The sequence below is a fragment of the Bactrocera oleae genome, chromosome 4, assembly GCF_042242935.1.
Source record: "Bactrocera oleae isolate idBacOlea1 chromosome 4, idBacOlea1, whole genome shotgun sequence".
Taxonomy (NCBI): Eukaryota; Metazoa; Arthropoda; class Insecta; order Diptera; family Tephritidae; genus Bactrocera; species Bactrocera oleae.
This window is the reverse complement of record NC_091538.1, coordinates 43,917,172-43,936,889: the sequence shown is the minus strand read 5'-3', so window position 1 is coordinate 43,936,889 and position 19,718 is coordinate 43,917,172. Positions and strand designations below refer to the sequence as shown.

Sequence of the window (19,718 nt, the reverse complement as noted above, 5' to 3'; positions counted from 1 at the left end):
TCCTCGCTTTGCGTGACAGTTCATACTGAAACTTAAACAACGGAACGCAGAAAACAAAGGTTATGCCACAATGAACGCTTTGCTTTCAATATTTCTCTCTAATAAAACTGGCGACTGTTGCTTGGCTAATGATGAGAGTTGCCTAAAATTTCGCTTGGCTTCGCGCCGAAAACGTTTTATGTGTACGTGCTCATAGAAAAGCGATCTATTTTGTCAAAACAAATGTTTTAGGCAAAGCGAAGCCAAAGTTCTATGTGAATTGGCCATATTTGTCTAAGAATTATTAGTAGCCCACGAACAGACCTACACATTAACAGCTGTTTTATTTGGCGCCACTTTGAATCTAGTAGACGATTTCTTGTTAAAAGATCGATTTCAAATCCATTTCTTTGGAATTTGTAAGAGGATGAAATGGATTATGAAGTGAATGAAAGTTTACGAGTTGTATTTCAGGTATAAATTTGTAAAATTAAGTGAATTTTTATAATATGTAACGTTATATTTATACGTAATTTATAGGCGATAAAGGAGAGATGTAGTAGACCAGTTCTCTTCGATGGGTTTGAACTAAAGGTGTTGTTGCAGAACTTAAGTCCACTGGAGCAGGTAGAGATGTGTTTACCTTGTAAAAACTACGAAAGTTGCAATTAAAAAAATTCTATTCCAGTTGCTAGCTGCAAGGTATTTTTGCAAGTTGCCATGGAATGTAGGAAGTTTGCGAGTTTTGGCTGTTCTGCAATCGGCTAATGTACTCACGGCAAGTAATTATTTATTAAGGTTTGTAAGAGTAATCCAGTTAATTGATTCATTGTAAATTAGTTAAATATTAATATAAGTATGTATATATGCAGACTGGAGAATGATGAGGAGGTACAGTTAATTCTGAATGATTTCCTCGAAGCTGAATTTGAATTGCTAAAAGAATTATATACTGTCGCATATTATGGTACTATTTTGTGATATTATTTGTAGTGAAAATTTTAAATTCGCTTTATAATTATTAGATAGCAGCAATGCAATAAGGCTAAACGACTGCCTTGATGAGTGTCTTTCCAGGTTGTATGCTGATTTAATGGAGAAACCGCAACTAAATGATTTAACTTACATTAATGGCATAACAAAGCATATGCCAAGTGAGTTGTTTTCATTTTTCATTTGCAAATGATGCGTTTAAAGACGTTAATCCTTGATATTCTAAAATTTAGCTGATTTTACACTAAGTTTGATGCAGAGGCACATTCGTGCAGCCTTAGATTTACATAAGAGCAATGCCAAAACAGCTTTTGGCAATTTTTCAAACTGGATCAATGAAGGTGTAGATGAAATTCAATTCACTAAAGAATTATATGAAAAAGTATGTATGTTCGAAATCTCATCATTTTGCTTGTTTAGTAATTACTGCAATTTCAGTTATTTCGACATTCTGAGCAGGAAGCGATTTCATATCTTTTTAAGCTGTCTTGTCTAGAACACTTCAGTCAGTGGAAATTTTATTTAATTCTCTTACAAACAATTTCAAGTAAATGCAGTGAGGAAAATTCGGCTTTTATACGAAGTTAAGTCACTCTTTGTTTAATGTAGAAAAAACGAAGATTGTTAAATTTTTGTATTTATTTCACAGAATACTTAAAAACACGACTAAGTCAAATAGCGGCACTTCCCAAACGCGAGAGTATGCTTCATTTGCTTCTGTCGGTTCGAGCCGCAACCGCAATAACGATGGATATTGATAAGAATATTACGGCATATGCTGATTGGTATAAACGAAATATATCTGATATGAAATTTGTTTTAAAAGTAGAGGAATTCAAAGCTATAATTGATATTTTGGAACAATGCATACCTTATGAATCATTAGAGGATTATCTAGAGGTACTTTATGTTATAATTAAATTAGTTTTGATTTTGTGGTATTAAATGTTAAACAATTTTTTAGATTCATGCTACTTTCTCAATATCCCCACCTGTTCATTGTGGTAAAATAGTACAAAGTTACAAAAGTAAATGCAAAATGCATTTGACCAAAATAAAGTCAAAAGCTAGGCAAAGCAGTGAACACGACGAAAGCATAGTCATAGAGGATTGTAATTGAATAAACTTATTTTTTTAAATGCAAGTGCGTATTATTTCAACAAACAAATTTACAACACCTGTATTACACCCTTAGCGTATCTCTTATTATCTGGACATAACTATATGCTTAACTCTACCCAAATCCTTATAGTTATTGTGCGCGATCTCCACCAGCTATAGGTTTATTTCTTTCGTCCCATAGTGTCACGCCATCACAAGCACAAATTTTTTTGAAATTCTCCATAATTCCTGCTGAACGTGCAATTATACCGCAGGCAATGCTATAAATTACCAGACATTATTTATTTATTAAGCTCTAAAATAAATGTTAATAGCACATTCTTACCGTTCACCAGCGTTTCCATCGATGCGGCTCCGTTCATTGCCGCCTCTCCCCATATCGTCAGCATTCGCTGTTATCGCCACTGAGCGCCCAATGATATGCCACACATCTAATACAGGATCGACAAAACGAAAGGTAGCACGACCACTTTCATCAGCACGTATATTGCCCAAATCACCCGCATGCCGTGCATCAGGTGCATTGTCCGGACTGCCGTGTGGTGAGCCGCGTGGATTGTAATGTTCTCCGATGGAAGCGCAACCACTTGATACGTCCCCTGACTCATGCACATGCAAACCATGTAATCCAGGCGTCAAACCATCTACAACACCGTCTACCACCACACCTGGACTATCTTTTGTTAACGCACAAAAACGCAAAATTCCTTGTATCGGTGTACGGTCAACGTCACTGCCAGTAGTATTTATAATCGCAACCGCGGACTGTCCACCAAAACCAACCAGTACTGCTTTTCGTCCAGTGCTCTCGATTTTATCCTTAATAACATACCAAGGTTCCTTTGTTTCTATTGTAACTCGTCCTTCAGTCGAATCAATGTGAACATTGCTACTACCCTGAAGGGCATTGCGCACTCTTTCAGCACAATCCTCACCTCGCATTTGTACTGCAAATTCAACCTGTTATTAGAAATGTGTAATAATTTAAAGAAGTATATTAGTGACAGATTAGTATTACTTTGATATCGCCCATTTCTCCACTTTCTATAGAGAGATAAACGAATAACTTTAATGTCTACTAGAAATTTCTGTTTTGAATTCAATTGCCAAAATAAATGATAAGGGCATAATTCGACAGCTGTTGACACTTTTGACGTTGGCATTGCCAAATGTAGTTTAGGTTCTGCAACAATTATACGCTATAAGAAAAGAAAAATACAACATATTTTATACTGTGGCAATTTGCTTTGTTAAAATATACATTATTCTAAGTTAATATATATTAGGGTCAGTTTTAGAATACCGTTCCAGAATTTCAGGGATAAAATGGAGGGTCGGCTTTAATATACCGTCCCAGGCTTTCGAGGATAAAATGGATATGGGCGGATAGAGGAGATCCTCAAGATCAAGAATATATATAGATATAGCCGCGGGAAACTTATAGTTTTCGGATATTTCCGTTTAAAGTTGAAAATTTCAACTATTTAAAGTATGTATTTTTGCGATTTAAAATGAATTATACACTTAATTTTTTTTCCCCTTTTATATCCACTAACACTTGATTAATTCGTTTTTAGAAACTTTTTTTTGGGAAAACTTTAGTTTAGCATCCCACGATTTCAGGGTTAAGAGGGGTATGGTTGGATAGAGGAGATTCTCCAGATCTCGATTCTCCAGATCTCGCCGGAAACTTATAGTTTTCGAGATATTTGCATTTTAAGTTGAAATATTCACAAATTTCATTTTACAATTTCTCGATTTATGGTTATCTTTTCTTTTATATTATGCACTTATTACACAGTAACACTTCACTACAATGTTTCTACATATTTATTTTATATTAAATATTTAAGTATTTGCTTTAAATAAGCATTTAATTTTTACACAATTTTCGTAATATGAACAATAACAAATGGGTTCCATGTTGTCAGATAATAAGTGTTGCCATATCCAAACGGATGAAAGCAATGAAAATAAATAAAAAACCCAATCACAAAATATTATGAACTTAATTTTCCATTTTAATAAAAGAAAAAGGTTTTATGGCTTAAACGTATGTTTTATTGCATCTGATAATTTCACAAATGGATCATGATGCTGATTTACTATATTTTTACGCTATATGAATTTATATATCAAATTTTCAAAATTATCACTGTTATTATAATTATCCTTAATAAAAATTGAAGTTTATAGAGATTTTTTTTGTAAAGATTTTTTATTTGCACTGGCGGCCTTCGGCCGCGCTTCAAAAAAATAACCCTGGTCGGTCCCACACCGGGGTGTTCATAATTCAATCGCGTCAAACTTCTTTCTGCACTGGCGGCCTTCGGCCGCGCTTTAAAAAAATAACCCTGGCCAATCCAATACCATAATTTATCAATAGAAGGGAATGAACAAAATAATAGTTCATGTATTTGGGGTATAATCCTCTTTTATTGTTCATTTTAATTTGCTTTCAAAATATATATTTATATATATATATATATATATATAATAGATATGGCAACACTTATTATCTGACAACATGGAACCCCTTTGTTATTGTTCATATTACGAAAATTGTGTAAAAATTAAATGCTTATTTAAAGCAAATACTTAAATATTTAATGGTCGGCAAAAATCCCCCACTGAACCCTCCCCGAGGGTGCCGACTGGTAATAGATACCACAGATTCACGACACAAGCGGGGACGAGCTGGTAACAGTCCGCCCCTGCCGTAGACGTGAGGAATCTAGCTAAGGTCAGACTTCTTATCTGTGTGTTCGATGTTCCTCAATAGCACAGCATACAGATGAGGAGCCTTACCATGGTCGGGGGTAAAGGGCTGGATCAAGGTGTCATGCGACCCGTGCCGAGGATCAACCTGGCTGGGGGCCCTTAAATAGCCCAGTCTCGAACGGAGCTTACGGATACCTGGCGCCCTCCGTAATAAGATAGCCTTACTTGTGCAACGGGGGCTATGCGCAAGTGGACATACGTTCCCCCACACTCGTGGGACCAACAATGAACCAAAACGCAAATAAACAAAAACAACAAACAAAAAATCGGAGAGAGCCCGGATCTCCAGGAAAAAAGCCGGAGGGAGCGAGTTGCTCCCATAAAAGAGCAGCATTTGGAGCAAGCTCAACAAACACGAAGAGGACAGGAGCGAAGCTTGGTCCTGATGACAAGGCAAGCACTAATAAAGGGGCAGAAGCTAAAGCTGGCCCACAGAAAGTGGTAGCGCCGGAGGCAGCCAGACCCAAACCCTGCGGCCAAAACACGGCTGAGAAGCAGGGGGAGGAAGGAGATGCCAAAGGGGCTGCTGCTGGAAGTGTATCTGCCAGGGAGTGGCCTGCATTTAGCATGCAGGACCCGACAAAGGCAAAGTATGCGGAGAGACGACGCGCCGCATACTTACTAAGGTTGGTAGAGCTAAAGCCGCCAACGAAAGAGGAGCTAACGAAGGAGCTCCAAGCATCGATTGACTGCGCGAGAGCAGTCACACCCAACTTCAAGTTGGAGCCGCCGGTAAAGGCAGCCAAGCGACAGAGGTCAGCTGAAGAGGCAAAGCCGTCAGCAAAGAGACCGAAGACCAAGGGTGTAACGCCCGCGAAATCATTTGCAGAAGTGGCCCAATTGTCATTGGCCCAATTGTCATTGGCGTTCTGGATGAGGGAGATCCCGAAGGAAGAATCCCCAGAGCCCAATGGAAATGGGTGCAGACTGCGCTGACAAATGTGGCGCTGGAAGTGCTATTAAGCAATCCGGGTCCGCCACCGTCATGCGCAGATGCCGGCTGGTACCAGGGCCAGATCAAAATGATTGCATGCGATGACGAGAGATCGGTCGCTCTATACAAAGCTGCTATAGCCAAGGTGGGAGAGGTATACCCCGGGGCAAAATTGGTAGCAGTGGACAAGAAGGACATACCATCCAGACCAAGGGCAAGGGTATGGATTCCGGCTACACCATCACACCCGGACCAAATTATGCAGCTCATAAGAGCCTGCAACCCGAGCCTACCCAAATTACGGATAAATTACGGGTTCACGAAAGTAAGGATAACGCCTTACAAGTCGGACGCCGATGCTGCAGACCATCTGGCATCGGGGAAAGAGTTATGCGAAGTAGAGGGAGATCCGATGGAGTCCTCCAGCGACGCGGAAAGCATGGAGCAAGGTGAGTGTTCTTCTTCCGGGTCTGAGCTTGCGGCCAGACTCTCAAGCTTGTATACCGAGAAAGAGCTTTTAAGCGACTCTCAGGAAGACGCAGATATAACAATAGTTAAATCGTCTTCTTCAAATTAATCTCCATCATAGCAAACTAGCTTCAGCAGCCCTAATTAACCGCGTGGCAATGGAACAGCCTGAATTTGTCCTCATTCAGGAGCCATGGGTTAATGGAGGGCGTATTTGCGGACTGAGGACGCCGAACTATAAGTTGCTAATAGCTAACTGTGAAGGTAAAATCAGAGCCTGCATAATGGCAAAGAAAAACCTTAATGTTTTTATATTACATAATTACAGCAACAACGACACAGCAGCAGTAAGCTGGGAAACGGGCTCAAGCAGTTACCGGCTAGTGTCGTGCTATATGCCGTATGAGCAGGAGCTGGTGCCACCTCTGATGGTAAAAGAGGTGGTACGGGATAGCGAGGCATCCAAGTGCAGGACGATACTTGGATGCGACTCAAATGCGCATCACACAATCTGGGGCAGCACAGATGTAAACGACAGAGGTGAGTGTCTCTTTAATTACCTACTAGGTACTAAATTACTGGTGTGTAATAAGGGAAGCACTCCAACATTTATTACAAGAAACCGACAAGAAGTGCTGGATATCACACTTGTGTCGGAAGAACTAATTGACAGGGTAACCCAATGGAGGGTTCTCGAAGAACATTCCTTTTCGGATCACCGATATATCGAATGTACAATAGAGGAAAGGGCCGATAGAGGCATTAACTTTAGGAATCATAGGAGAACGAACTGGCAGGTGCACATGCAAGAGATAGAGAAACGTATCCCTATGATTCTACCGTTTCAGCCCAATAGCAAGGAGGATCTAGATATCCTCGTTAATCGACTCACGGAATCGTGCCGGCAAGCACTAGAAGTGGCTTGTCCAATAACACGAAGCAGGGGTAGCCCCCCTGGTGGTCTCTAGAACTTAAAAAGCTACAAAAAGAATGCAGAAAGCAGTTCAATTTAGCTAAGCAATCCCAAGGCGAGTCAGGCTGGGATTATTATTACAACCTCCTTAGGTCATACAAAAAGGAAGTGAGGAGAGCAAAAATAAATTCATGGAAATCGTTTTGCAACGACATCGAGAACACGGCGGAAGCGTCTCGACTTAGGAAAATAATGGCACAATCGGTGCATAGTATCGGATATCTTCAGAAGCCAGACCGAAGTTGGACAGTATCCAGTGAAGAGTCCTTGGGGCTACTAATGGATACCCACTTCCCAGGCAGCTCTGAAAGCCATACTGCAGAAAATACTCAAGACAGTGGAGCAGAAATGAGCCCCACTCTCATAAACATAGTGTCAGAAAGCAACGTACGCTGGGCAATAAACAGCTTTAAGCCTTTCAAGTCGCCGGGATCAGACGGTATATTCCCGGCTCAATTGCAGCAGTCGCAGAACTACATAATGAATTGGCTAATTGCCATTCTTAAGGGGGCGCTGCAATTAAACTACATCCCTTCGCTTTGGAGGGAGGTCAAGGTAATATACATACCAAAGGCAGGCAAAAGCCTCTCCTCTTTCCTTTTAAAAATCCTGGAAAGACTAATAGAATTACATATAAGAAATAAACTGAAACCAGAAAAGTTGGCTGGTTCGCAGCATGCGTATTCTAAAGGAAAATCCACAGAAACAGCACTAAGCACTGTGGTGGCGGAGATTGAAAAATCTCTGGAAGTCAAAGAATACACTCTATTTGCCTTCTTAGACATAGAAGGAGCCTTCAATAATATCCAGCCTAGGGCCATACTGAGTGCGCTTAAGGATCTGGACATCTCTGAACCTCTCAGGATATTAATTGAACAGATGCTCACGAGCAGGTCAATAATTTCAACGATGGGAGCGTCAACGATGTGCAGATCTGTCCAAAGAGGTACACCTCAAGGAGGCGTGTTATACCCACTTCTCTGGGTCCTGACAATGAATAAGTTGCTGATGGATCTAGAAAAGAAGGGGGTACATGTTGTGGCCTACGCTGACGATGTGGCAGTATCGGTCAGAGGTAAATTTCCGAATACTCTCGCAGACCTTATGCAAACGATATTGGACGATATAAATCGCTGGGCAGTATCGTGCGGATTAAATTTAAATGCTGGTAAGACAGAGCTCGTATTGTTCACCAGAAAACATAATGCTCCAGAAGTTACGGCGCCAATAATAAATGGTTGCAGACTAACAATTGGAGATAAGGCAAGCTACCTGGGACTAATCTTAGACAGGAAGCTTTCTTGGAAACAAAACTTGGATGCTAGGGTGAAGGAGGCAGCCACAGCACTCTACACCTGTAAAAGGATGGTGGGCCCCAAATGGGGACTTACACCTCGGGTAACTTATTGGCTCTATACAGCAGTTGTCAGACCAATCATGACATACGGTATATTGGTATGGTGGCCAATAATGGAAAAGAAATACGCGGTAAAGCGTATGGAAAGCATACAGAGAGCAGCCAGTATATGCATTAGTGGAGCTCTTAGAACAACGCCAAGCCAGGCTCTTAACGTCATTCTACATTTACTGCCAACAGACCTGTTCTGTAAACAAGTGGCGGCAAAGTCAGCTCTTAGACTAAGGGAATCCTCCCAACTAGTCGCATGCAACAAGGGGCATTCAAGGATACTCAGTATATTCCCGTTCCTACCCAAAACCACGGATTTCCACAATCCAGTAGAACGGATGCTAAATTCGGTCCACAATATTGCCTTCCCCACAAGAGATGAGTGGAAAAGGGGCGAGGTGGACAGGAATACAGGAATTAGCATCTACACGGATGGATCCAAACTGGATCATCGAGTGGGAGGTGGTGTCTTTTGCGCAACATTAAACACCAATATCGCCTTCCGTTTGCCAGATCACTGCAGTTCACTGGGTTCCAGGACATAGCGATATTCCTGGTAACTGCGAAGCAGATGAACTAGCCAGAATAGGCACCACTTTGCAACTAACCCCTGAAAAAGAGGGTATCTTTATACTCTGGCAACTTGCAAACACTTAATCAGCGAACATGCTATAAATATAGCTGAGTCTCGGTGGAGACAATCAATAACCTGCACAACCAGCAGACTAACGTGGCAGGAATGGAGCGTGAGTCGCACAAACCGACTACTAAAATTTAAAAGGAATGATATAAGAACTCTGATAGGAGTACTAACAGGTCACTGCCTAATTGGAAGACATGCAAGTAGGCTAGGTGTACCATACAACGACTATTGTAGAAGCTGTCAAGAAGTAGAGGAAGAGGAGACTGTAAAGCATCTTCTATGCGAATGTAAAGCTCTATATAGGAAAAGAATCGCAACTATCGGTCGTGGATTCCTTGACGACGTATCAGAAGTTGCTAATATAAAATTATTTGTACTGATGAACTTCATCAGGAGCACAGGTTGGTTCAAAGAGGAGACGATAGAGTGAGGGAACATTAGTCCCGGTGGTATCACAATGGGCCTCCTATAGGCCTAGGTGCGTCATTGGACACCCACTCAACCTACCTACCTAAATATTTAATATAAAATAAATATGTAGAAACACTGAAGTGAAAAGTTAGTGTATTCGTGATCTGGAGAATCTCCTCTATCCAACAATACCCCTCTTAACCCTGAAATCGTGGGATGCTAAACTAAAGCCCACCCCTTTTTTTATATTAGATGCTGCAAAAATAGCTTTATTTAAATATTTAAGTCATTCTTCAATTTTATTAATTTTGACAAAAACAAAATGGTTGTGAATGTCAAAACACAAGTGTTGCCATACTAATATATTTTGTAAACGAAGAAAAATAAAATAAACAGAGAGATTATACCCTAGTTATAGGAAACAACGCAACAATAATTTCTGCGCTTAAAAACCTTGGTACACCCCGGTGTTGGACTGACCAGGGTTATTATTTTGAAGCGAGGCCGAAGGCCGCCAACGCACAAAGGAGTTCTAAGCGAAAAGATCTTGTTACATCCCGGTGTTGGACCGACCAGGGTTATTTTTTTGAAGCGAGGCCGAAGGCCGCCAATGCAAAAAGGATTTCTACAAGAAAAAGTAACATTGTCATAGAGGGTACATAATCCTTATTATCAATCTAATAGTTTATTTTTCCTATTTTTGGATTCCTTTATTTGGCGTATTATCTGTTTTCAATTCTTTCAGTTCATTTACAAAAGATGTTGATAAGTTAACATTGGTTATTTGACATTTTGCCATCCTTATGATAATGTCAGAATTAATAGAATTTAGCAATAATTTAAATATTGAATTAAACTATTTTTGCACTGCATTTACCTAATGTAAAATAAATGTGTATAAACGAATTAGTGAAGTGTTAGTGGATATAAAAGTGGAAAATATAAGTGTATAATTCATTTGAAATCGTAAAAATGCGTACGAAATTTTCAACTTTAAACGTAAATATCTCGAAAACTATAAGTTTCCCGCGGCTATATCTAGTTATATTCTTGATCTGGATCTCCTCTATCCGCCCATACCCATTTTATCCCCGAAAGCCTCGGACGGTATACTAAAGTTTTCCCAAAATGGATATATTGATTTAGCCGCGGGAATATTATAGTTTTTGAGTTGTTTGCGTTTAAATGTGAAAATTTCAACTATTTAAAGTAAATATTTTTTCGTTTTAAAATGTACATATTTTGCATTTTTATATCCACTAACACTTCACTAATTCGATTGTACACATTTATTTCACAATATATGGTACAAAACTAGCTTTAATTCAATACTTAACTTATAGCTTCAGTCTATTTATTCACATAATAACAAGAAGGTTGCGTATGTGGCGATCACATGGGGATTCTTTTGTCGTTCATTATCGCCAAATTGTCTTTTGGTGTCGCTCTGTGCGGAAAGTGTCCTCTTTATAAAGTTTTCGCAAATGTTTGTGCGGTTCTGCTACGCGACACTCAGAGCGTATTGTATCGTTCATTTGTATGTCAGTATGGTGGTCTCATATTTTCTTACAAAGAATTACCATGAAGGTGATAATTATCACAATACCAGTCAAAAATGAGACTAATATTGTGTCTGCAAATGGTGCAATCATTGCAACACTTCCGACTTTAACTGGATCTTTCTCTTTTACAATCGATTTTACAATTGATGATTCAACGAACCTTTCGACAAGTTTTATAAATTTATACAAAAAGAATAACTATATTAAAAACAACTCACCTTTGTAAAAATAAGTCCGCCATGTCAAAAATTTCCAAATTTGTTGCCAGTATTGGTATAGAGCATTGTGTAAAAGGCGTAAGCTAGTTTTAAACTACTTTTTAGGAAAGGAATATATCTTCTTTTTTACTTTAAAGATATTGGAACTTCAAGAAATAGTTTATCTAAGAAGTCTATATATTCAAAAACTAAACTTAGAACTGTATAATAATATTTTAATTGTTAATGTAAAGAGTTAAAATAAAATATTGTAGAGATACTGTTGTTGGAGAAGTTCGGCGCGAAAGAAATGTGCAAAGTGTGTCTATGTTATGATTTTTTTGCAAATATTATTTTTTCGAAAAATTTAAACAAATAGAATTATTGGGAAATAGACTTTCCTCTCGCAGATTTGTCACCTTCGTGTCAAAATAAAACGATCTAAAAAACAGTTATAATTTGCGTGGCCTCCTTCGTTGGGGGACCTAAACTATACATTTACCTTTTTATAATTATTTGATTCCAGTATCCGTTATTCTACCAATTTTTGAATGAATCACAATTATATTTAATAAGATCTTATTAACATATAATATAATCAGGGTTGCGAACTTTTTAATTCAAAATTGAAAATCTAATGACATCGAAAGTAAATATTTAACCTAAGATTGGGATTTTTGAATATATATAAATATATACAGATGCCGAGATTACAAATTAGATTTTAGTTTTTTTAATACCGATATTGGGGTTAAAAATTAAAAATCTAAATTTGAAATTCGAATTTTTAGTCCAATATGTTTGTAATAAAAAATAGAAAATTCAATTTTTTCATTAGAATGTGTAAGTTTGCCGACCAGTGCTCTAGCGAGGGTGGGGGAATGGATGTTGTTCAGGGTGTAGTGTGTGAAAAAATTAAAAAAATATTTTTCCACGAACATAATGGTGTTGGGATGTTTTTCCTGGTAAGGCGTTGGTCCTTCATTTTGGATAAAGAACACAATGACTGCCATTGAGTACAGAGACATTTTGCCAAACATGATGCTACCATATGCTGAAGAAAACATGCCGCTGAGATGCTGTTATCAACAAGATAACGGCCTGAAACATACATTGAGGGTGGTATCTTAGTGGATCAGGGATGCGAATGTGACCTGTATGCGATGGCCTAGTCAATATCCTGATCTCAACCCCATTGAGAACTTGTAGAGTGACCTTAAGAGCAGATTCGCAGCCTTTTCATTTCAAAATGAGAAGCAATTGTGGCGGAAAGCAAAGGAACTGTGGGATGCTACCCCAATAGAAACCTGCCAAAAATTAATTTAATCCATGCCGAATAGAATTGCAAAACTAACGAAAACAATGGAGGATATAATGGTTATTAAAAACCCATTGACCAAAAATAGGATAACTTGAATTTTTTGATTTTCCCGCCCCTAATAGGTTTAATGTGCATATTTCCTAAACCGCTAATGCTATAATAACAAAATTCACTGGAAGCAAATGTTTTTAGAACCTCTACCTACAGTGTGAAATAGTTGAAAACGGGTGGCAAATCCGCCCACTCTCCATATAACGGTACTGTTAAAAAATACTAAAAGCACGTTAAATCAAGCACTAAACACGCCAGAGACATTAAATTTTATCTATCGGATGGTATGAGATGACTTTATAGAAACCGCGTTCAAAATTAGACAGTGGGCGTGGCACCGCCCACTTTTACGTTTAAACCCATATCTTGGGATCTGCTTAACCGATTTAAACAAAATTCGATGCATGACGTTCTATTCATATTTCTATGTTATAGTGCGAAAATGAGCGAAATCGGACGATAACGAACAAGATCAATCTAGTAGCACAGCTACTAATTACATTGAAAAATCAAATTCTCATTTTAATCTTAATACTAATATATGTATATATTGATATGCAAGAAAATCTTCTAGAATGAAGTGGTTCAGGTCGTGGCCCGACTACGGGGGCGAGATCGAGTGCATCGGGAAGTGGAAATTCCACTACTGGAAACATCACGTGGATAAGACCTAGTACTTCATGTTCAAATAATTATATGCATTTTTCTAAAACTAAAATATTATGTAGTTATCGATATAGGACAGAAAATATTCAATGGGAAAATATTGATATAATAACAACCCCCTTAGCACTAGTACCTGTGAATTTTTTAACATTCTATTTAAGTGAAGCTAAATTTGATATGCTTCCATCTACAGCAAAAGTTACTAAAGTTTCTTGTCGGGTAACACCATTAGGAACAAGAACTGCATTTGATATAGGTTCTACACTAAGTAGTACAGCAACATCAGAATATGTACCTATTGGTTTAGTTGCTGCAGGAATAAATACATAATGTTATTTTAGAAATTTATTATATACAGCAGTAGCTACAGATCCAATGAAAGTAACAGGATTAAAAACAATGAATGTTACAGACATACATATATGAAAAATATTATAAACATATACCGTCAAATGCACTTTGTGTACCAACTGATATTGCTGAGTGTTTTGCACATGAATGGAATAGAGAAAAAAATCCCGATGATAAAAAAAATCCTAATTATATTGTACATGATAAAGGAAGTGTAAGAATGGATGAAAAAGTTCAGAAATTTTTAATAAACCAAGCAATAGGAATATCAATTGCTAATTAGGAATACAAACCTAAAAGTGGTTTTATAAAAAGAGGAAAGGAACATTATGTTCCAGAAACAAGAATAAAAAATAAAGTACATTCAAATCAAACACGACCACATACTTGTAGTCATGTACTTAAATTTTTTACAGCATCTGGAAAAACAATTCCTGGAGATATAGGTTTGACAAATACAATGTCTACTACAATTGTAATAAATAACATTAATGATATATATGCTAGAACTATAGAATCATATGGAACTTATCATCCTATAAAAGGAGGTTTTGGTTATGATGCCCAACCACAGTTACATGTTGGATTAATTGCTACACCTCAATTAAAACCAACAGATTCAAATAAAAGTTATTTGAATAGTAGTTGTTATTGGAAAGTAGAATGTTCAATGTTGTTTTGCTAGAGGGTTAGTGTTAGTTGGCCTCTGGAGAAAACTTTTACTGCAAACTGGGATCGTGCATATACTGATGGTCAAACACTATATGTAAGTGGAAAAATAGAATCATCAGCTATAAAAGAAGAAAGCGACGAAGAAAATGAATTTTTAGTTGTAAAAAAAAAAAAAACAATTGAATATAAAATAATTTTACATAAAATAAAAATATTATATAATTAAATGATAACATGCTAATGGATGTGGTTTCTTTTTTAAATATTTTTACATGGTTTCCATTTATAAGAATACATTCTCGATCTAAAAGCAGAATCTTTTGGAATAACATTATTATTTGATAATACAAAAATTGGCGTTCTTATAATAACAGCGTCATTACAATATTTTACTTTGGCATTTACTGTATCACCTCCAAATAACAGTTTTAATGTTTCTACTGCTGTAGCTTCTAGTTGGTTTAATATAATTCTTCTAGAAACACATTCCATTAAGGGAAATTAACACTGTCTATTGAAATTTCCTATTTGACTAAAATTTAAACAATAATAAATAAAAGTATCAAAAAAATAATTTTTTAAGCATTTGGTGGAGACACATAGTATTTTTTTTGGAATATTTTTACCTAATATTTTATATAAATTTTTTAAAATGATTTTATTTCTAATTCACTATTTGAAAATTGAGATTTTAATAATTCATCTAAAATATCTATTGATTCATTTATATTATAATAATAATCATATAAATTATTTATTGTTGCATTAGCATTAGAAGATATAATAGAGAAATATGAGTATCCTTCTCCGAAAGAACATTCGCTTTCTTCATTATCTCCTCTACATTCATTGGTTTCTTCTTCAATATTGGACCGTTGGAATCCTGCTTCCTTTTCCTTTTTTGCTGCTTCTCCTTCATAATCGATGTCTCAGTGCTTGTGTATTCGCTATCATCTGCGTCTGGTCTAAATCTTTTTGAATATCTTGTGAATGTAGAGGATATTCCTCGTTTTCGCTCATTACTGGCGAAACATGGTTCCCGTACAATTGTTACTTTTTTCGAAGACATTATTACCACAATTACTATTTTCCGGTGAATAATTATATGAGCACTGACTATTTTCACTGTCTGTTAACATTTAAATTTTAGTAGAAAATTTATCCGTAAAATTTCGACATAAATTAAATTTGCTATCGGCCGCATGCCATGATTGAGCTTAAGGAAAGCGTAAATATATTTAAAACAAAATTGTTTCAATTGCAAATACTTCAAAGTTATCAAATAAAAACTTTGTACACCTATTATTTTGTCCATAAGTGTACGTTCACGTTATTAATTCAATATTTTTTATGTTACATTTTTTACCTTTTCATGTTTCACAAGGTGATGGCCAGTGGTCCAATAGAAAAAAAGGACCAAATTTGGTCAAAATGGTAACCAGAACAGAGCGTTTCAAAATTCCCGTTTTATGTAACATTTTCCATTGTAGCCAAATCGGAACAATGATAATTTTTGGGTACTTAAATTAAAACACACAACAGAGAAACTTTTTCTATGATTTTATGGTACACCATAACAACGGACTTTTGCACTTCCAATACTTAATAAAATGATTTAAGCTTAATAGCTCTCAATTATTAAATGTTTTTAATCATTTTCAATTGATAATTTATACTATGATGTATCACATTACAAATAGTTTTAAATTTCTTATTTTCTTTAATTTTCATTGTTTTACATTTTTTATTAATGATCTTGAAGGGCGGCTACAAATCCCTCTGTTCACATATATTTTTGGATTTCAATCTGGCCGTTCTAGATGTTCCATCGTTATGTGATGAAATCTTATGTATGTATATGCCGTGCCATGCTTCATAGTATTAATTATCAATTAGGTAGGTAGATAGGTAGAGTGGCACACCTAGGCCTCTAGGAGACTCAATGTGATACCAGCGGGACCAAAATCCTCCTTCTCTTCTCTGAACCACCCGTACTTCTAATGAACTTCATCAGTAAGACAAGTTTTATCTGTGCAACCTTGAATACGTCGTCAAGAAACCCTCGACCGATGGCTGCGATTTTTTGGTTATAGAGAGCCTTACAACCGCCTACAAGATGTTTAATGATCTCCATCTATTCTACCTTCTCACAGCCTGAAATCGGATGTCAGATTAAGGCATTATTTCACTATCTTTGACGAAATCCTAAGAGACATTAGCGATCTCAAAGCCGACTGGCTGGCTATATTTCTTGTTGTGATCGCACTCCTTGTCAGTACAAGAAGGCTTTCTTTAATTGCTGTGACCTCCGCTTGGAAAATATTGCAGTGGTCTGGAAGCCGAAAGGCGATTTTGGTATCAAGTTTAGCTGAGAAGACATCGTCGCCCAGTCGATTATCTAGTTTGGAACCATCCGTATAGATGCTTATCTCTGCCTCCTTGTCCACTTCACACCTTTCCCACTCTTCTCTGGATATTATGGAATATTAGGGACCGGATTTAGATTCAGCTCTGTATGATTTCGAAAATCCATGGTTATGGGAAGAAATGGAAACTTCCTAAGTATCATAAAATGCCCCTTATTAGTGGCGACTAGTAGGGGGGATTCCCTAAGTCAGAGCTAAGTTCGTGCCATTTTCTTGCAAAACAAGTCTGTTGGCAGTAAATGTAAAATGACGTTTAGTGCCTTTATGTCTAACCGCGTATTTCTTATCCGTTGTTGGTCACCATACCAATATACTTATAAGTCATAATCGGCCTTACAATTGCTGTGTAGAGCTAGTGAGCTACTCGAGGCGTTAGTCCCCATCTGGGCCCCACCAATTTTTTACACGTGTGTAGCTGTTTTGTTTACCCTAGCTTCCAAGCTTGGTTTCCAAAAAAGCTTCCTGCCCTAAATTAGTCCCTTGTGCCACTTAATAATGGCGGCGTGATTTCTGGAATACTGTGTTTCTTAGCGAACACTACTAGCTCTGTCTTGCTAGCATTGAGGTTGTGAATTTTCCCTTAGAATACGCATGCTGCGAAACTGCTATTTTTCCTGGGTTTAGTTTGCTTCTTATGTGTATATATTAGCCACTCCAACGTTTTCAAGAGAAATGAGGAAAGACTAATTGGTCTGAAATCCTTTGGATTAGTGTGTGAGCTTCTGCCCGCCTTTGGTATATATATCACTTTGACTTTCCTCCATAACGAGGGAATATAGTTTAATTCCATTGCCCCTTTAATGGAATATGTTATAAAAAAATTTTGAGGCGCTCTCACACTGTAATAAGTTGGACATCCATTTAGCCCGGCCAAAAAATACGCATGTATGTATGAAACAAAACTAAACGATTTATACGACCTTTAATATTGAGTGAGTATTAGATATTTATAGAAATAAAGTTATATGTAAAAATAATTTTTTTTACAATACTAGTAAAACTATAAATAATTGTCTTGTTAGTTGGAACAAAAGCTTTAGAAAATATTTTGCACACTATTTCTATACAAAAAAGTTTTAAAGGAAATCAGTGATGGGCCTAATTACACTTGAATTGAAAATCGAAAAAGACAAGTAAAACATGTCACTGGGACAGTTGAGTCGCTCTGCACACGCATACACTCTCAAAAAATAAAATGTTTAAATGTGTAAGAATGCAAGAATGATAGTATACAAGATTACGCCAAATGCCATCGTGTGACGTAATTCTTTTAAGTTGATAAGAAGAAGCATAAAACAGTAAGTAAACTGTAAAAAAACGTAAAAATTGTTGTTAATTCGTGAAATAGACTTAATTTACTAGTTTATAGTAAAAATGTTTTAGTAAAATGAATAGAATATTGTTGTGGGAAAATATTTTGGTAATTTTTTAATAAATATTATACTTTTGATTGACAACATAAATTCCAATTGAGTGAATCATTAAGAGGGATTGTGATTGTGATGTATCCAGGAGTATTTTATTTGATTATACACCAATATATATACATGTATTAATAACAGTTCTGATGTATTAAATGAAATTATAGTTCAAAAGATTCTCAAAGTATATTTATTATGATAATGAAAAATTATCTGAAAGAAAATTGAAAAAACTCGTTTTAATGGTTTATTTGATTAATAGTTATTGCAACTCGATACTGCACACCTCATTTTTCAAAATCAATATATTTTATACCTATACATTTAAATAAATACAACCTTCGCAATCACAATTTCTTCTAGTCATTCACTTAGTTTGGCAATTATGTTGTCAATAGATAATTGTATTTAATTGAAAATAATTCAAATATTTTCAAGCAACATTCTATTCATTTCACTAAAAAAATTTCACCAAACACTTATAAATTAAGTCTATTTCAAGAATTAACAAAAGTGTTTACGCTTTTATTTACAATTACATGCTGTTCTATGCTCTTTCTTCTTCTCAACTCAAAAGAATTACGTCACTAGATGGCGGTATCGTGCCATTTGTGTTTGTAACAGTTGTCACAGCCTAAACCAAAAAACGCAACGGTAAGTATTGTCTTAATCTTATATTTTATCATTCTTGGGATATGTGAAACTTTGGTAAGCATTGTTGCACAACCTTAGCGTATTATTTTGTATCTAACACAAAGAACGTTCGAATTACACCTTCAAGATATCGGTATAATATTGAAGATAACTTTGAATACTTACATATTTATCAATTCATAAGTATGTGATCTAGTTTTGCAGATTTTTGCGCCGATATTGAACAAACGCAAAAGCAACAATGAAATGCAGATAATTCAGCTGCCGATAAGCCGATTGCTGGAGTAATACACGGGTATATGTATGTATGTACCTATATATGATTGTTTGTAACATATGTATGTATATTAGGGCAGACAATTTCCGCCTCTTAGGCTTAAAATTAGTCGAGTTTGTTAATAGCTTCAGATTCATTGGGATAATGCTTTTTTCTGGAGGAGAAATAACTGTATTACATTTGACAAGTAACAAATGAGTATACAAGTTTCAATCTATATCGACATTTTAATATAAATTATCTGAAAAACTTTCTATACTATTCTTTTAAATCGTTCGCACACCCTAATGCACTCCAGTACTGGTATGTAAAACGAGTAAAAGTCAGATTAGAGTTAATTTTTCTTTTAAATCAACTTGAATCATAAATGAACAAGCCCATTCGCGTTGCAACCGCAATGAAGTAATG

The 19,718-nt window shown here is 36.4% G+C and overlaps 2 protein-coding genes across 3 annotated transcripts; one reads left to right on the top strand and one right to left on the bottom strand.

Moving 5' to 3' along the window:
- Positions 1 to 291: 291 nt before the first annotated feature.
- Positions 292 to 2,111, top strand: LOC106625215 (uncharacterized). 2 transcript variants are annotated; one of them, XM_070108391.1, is made up of 9 exons: positions 292 to 453; positions 520 to 606; positions 668 to 777; positions 837 to 946; positions 1,005 to 1,133; positions 1,206 to 1,354; positions 1,411 to 1,555; positions 1,622 to 1,872; positions 1,937 to 2,111. In XM_070108391.1, the coding sequence occupies exons 1-9, from the start codon at positions 412 to 414 to the stop codon at positions 2,090 to 2,092; spliced, it is 1,179 nt and encodes a 392-aa protein (XP_069964492.1). In that variant the 5' UTR covers positions 292 to 411; the 3' UTR covers positions 2,093 to 2,111. The 2 variants fall into 2 exon arrangements, with proteins under 2 accessions (XP_069964492.1, XP_014100512.2); XM_014245037.3 differs by having other exon boundaries at positions 293 to 453; positions 852 to 946.
- On the bottom strand, positions 2,099 to 3,608 carry Ccs (Copper chaperone for superoxide dismutase). Its single transcript, XM_070108392.1, has 3 exons — positions 3,113 to 3,608; positions 2,420 to 3,054; positions 2,099 to 2,354 (listed from the first exon to the last, which is right to left on the bottom strand). The coding sequence occupies exons 1-3, from the start codon at positions 3,125 to 3,127 to the stop codon at positions 2,225 to 2,227; spliced, it is 780 nt and encodes a 259-aa protein (XP_069964493.1). The 5' UTR covers positions 3,128 to 3,608; the 3' UTR covers positions 2,099 to 2,224.
- Between the last annotated feature and the right edge of the window lie 16,110 nt (positions 3,609 to 19,718).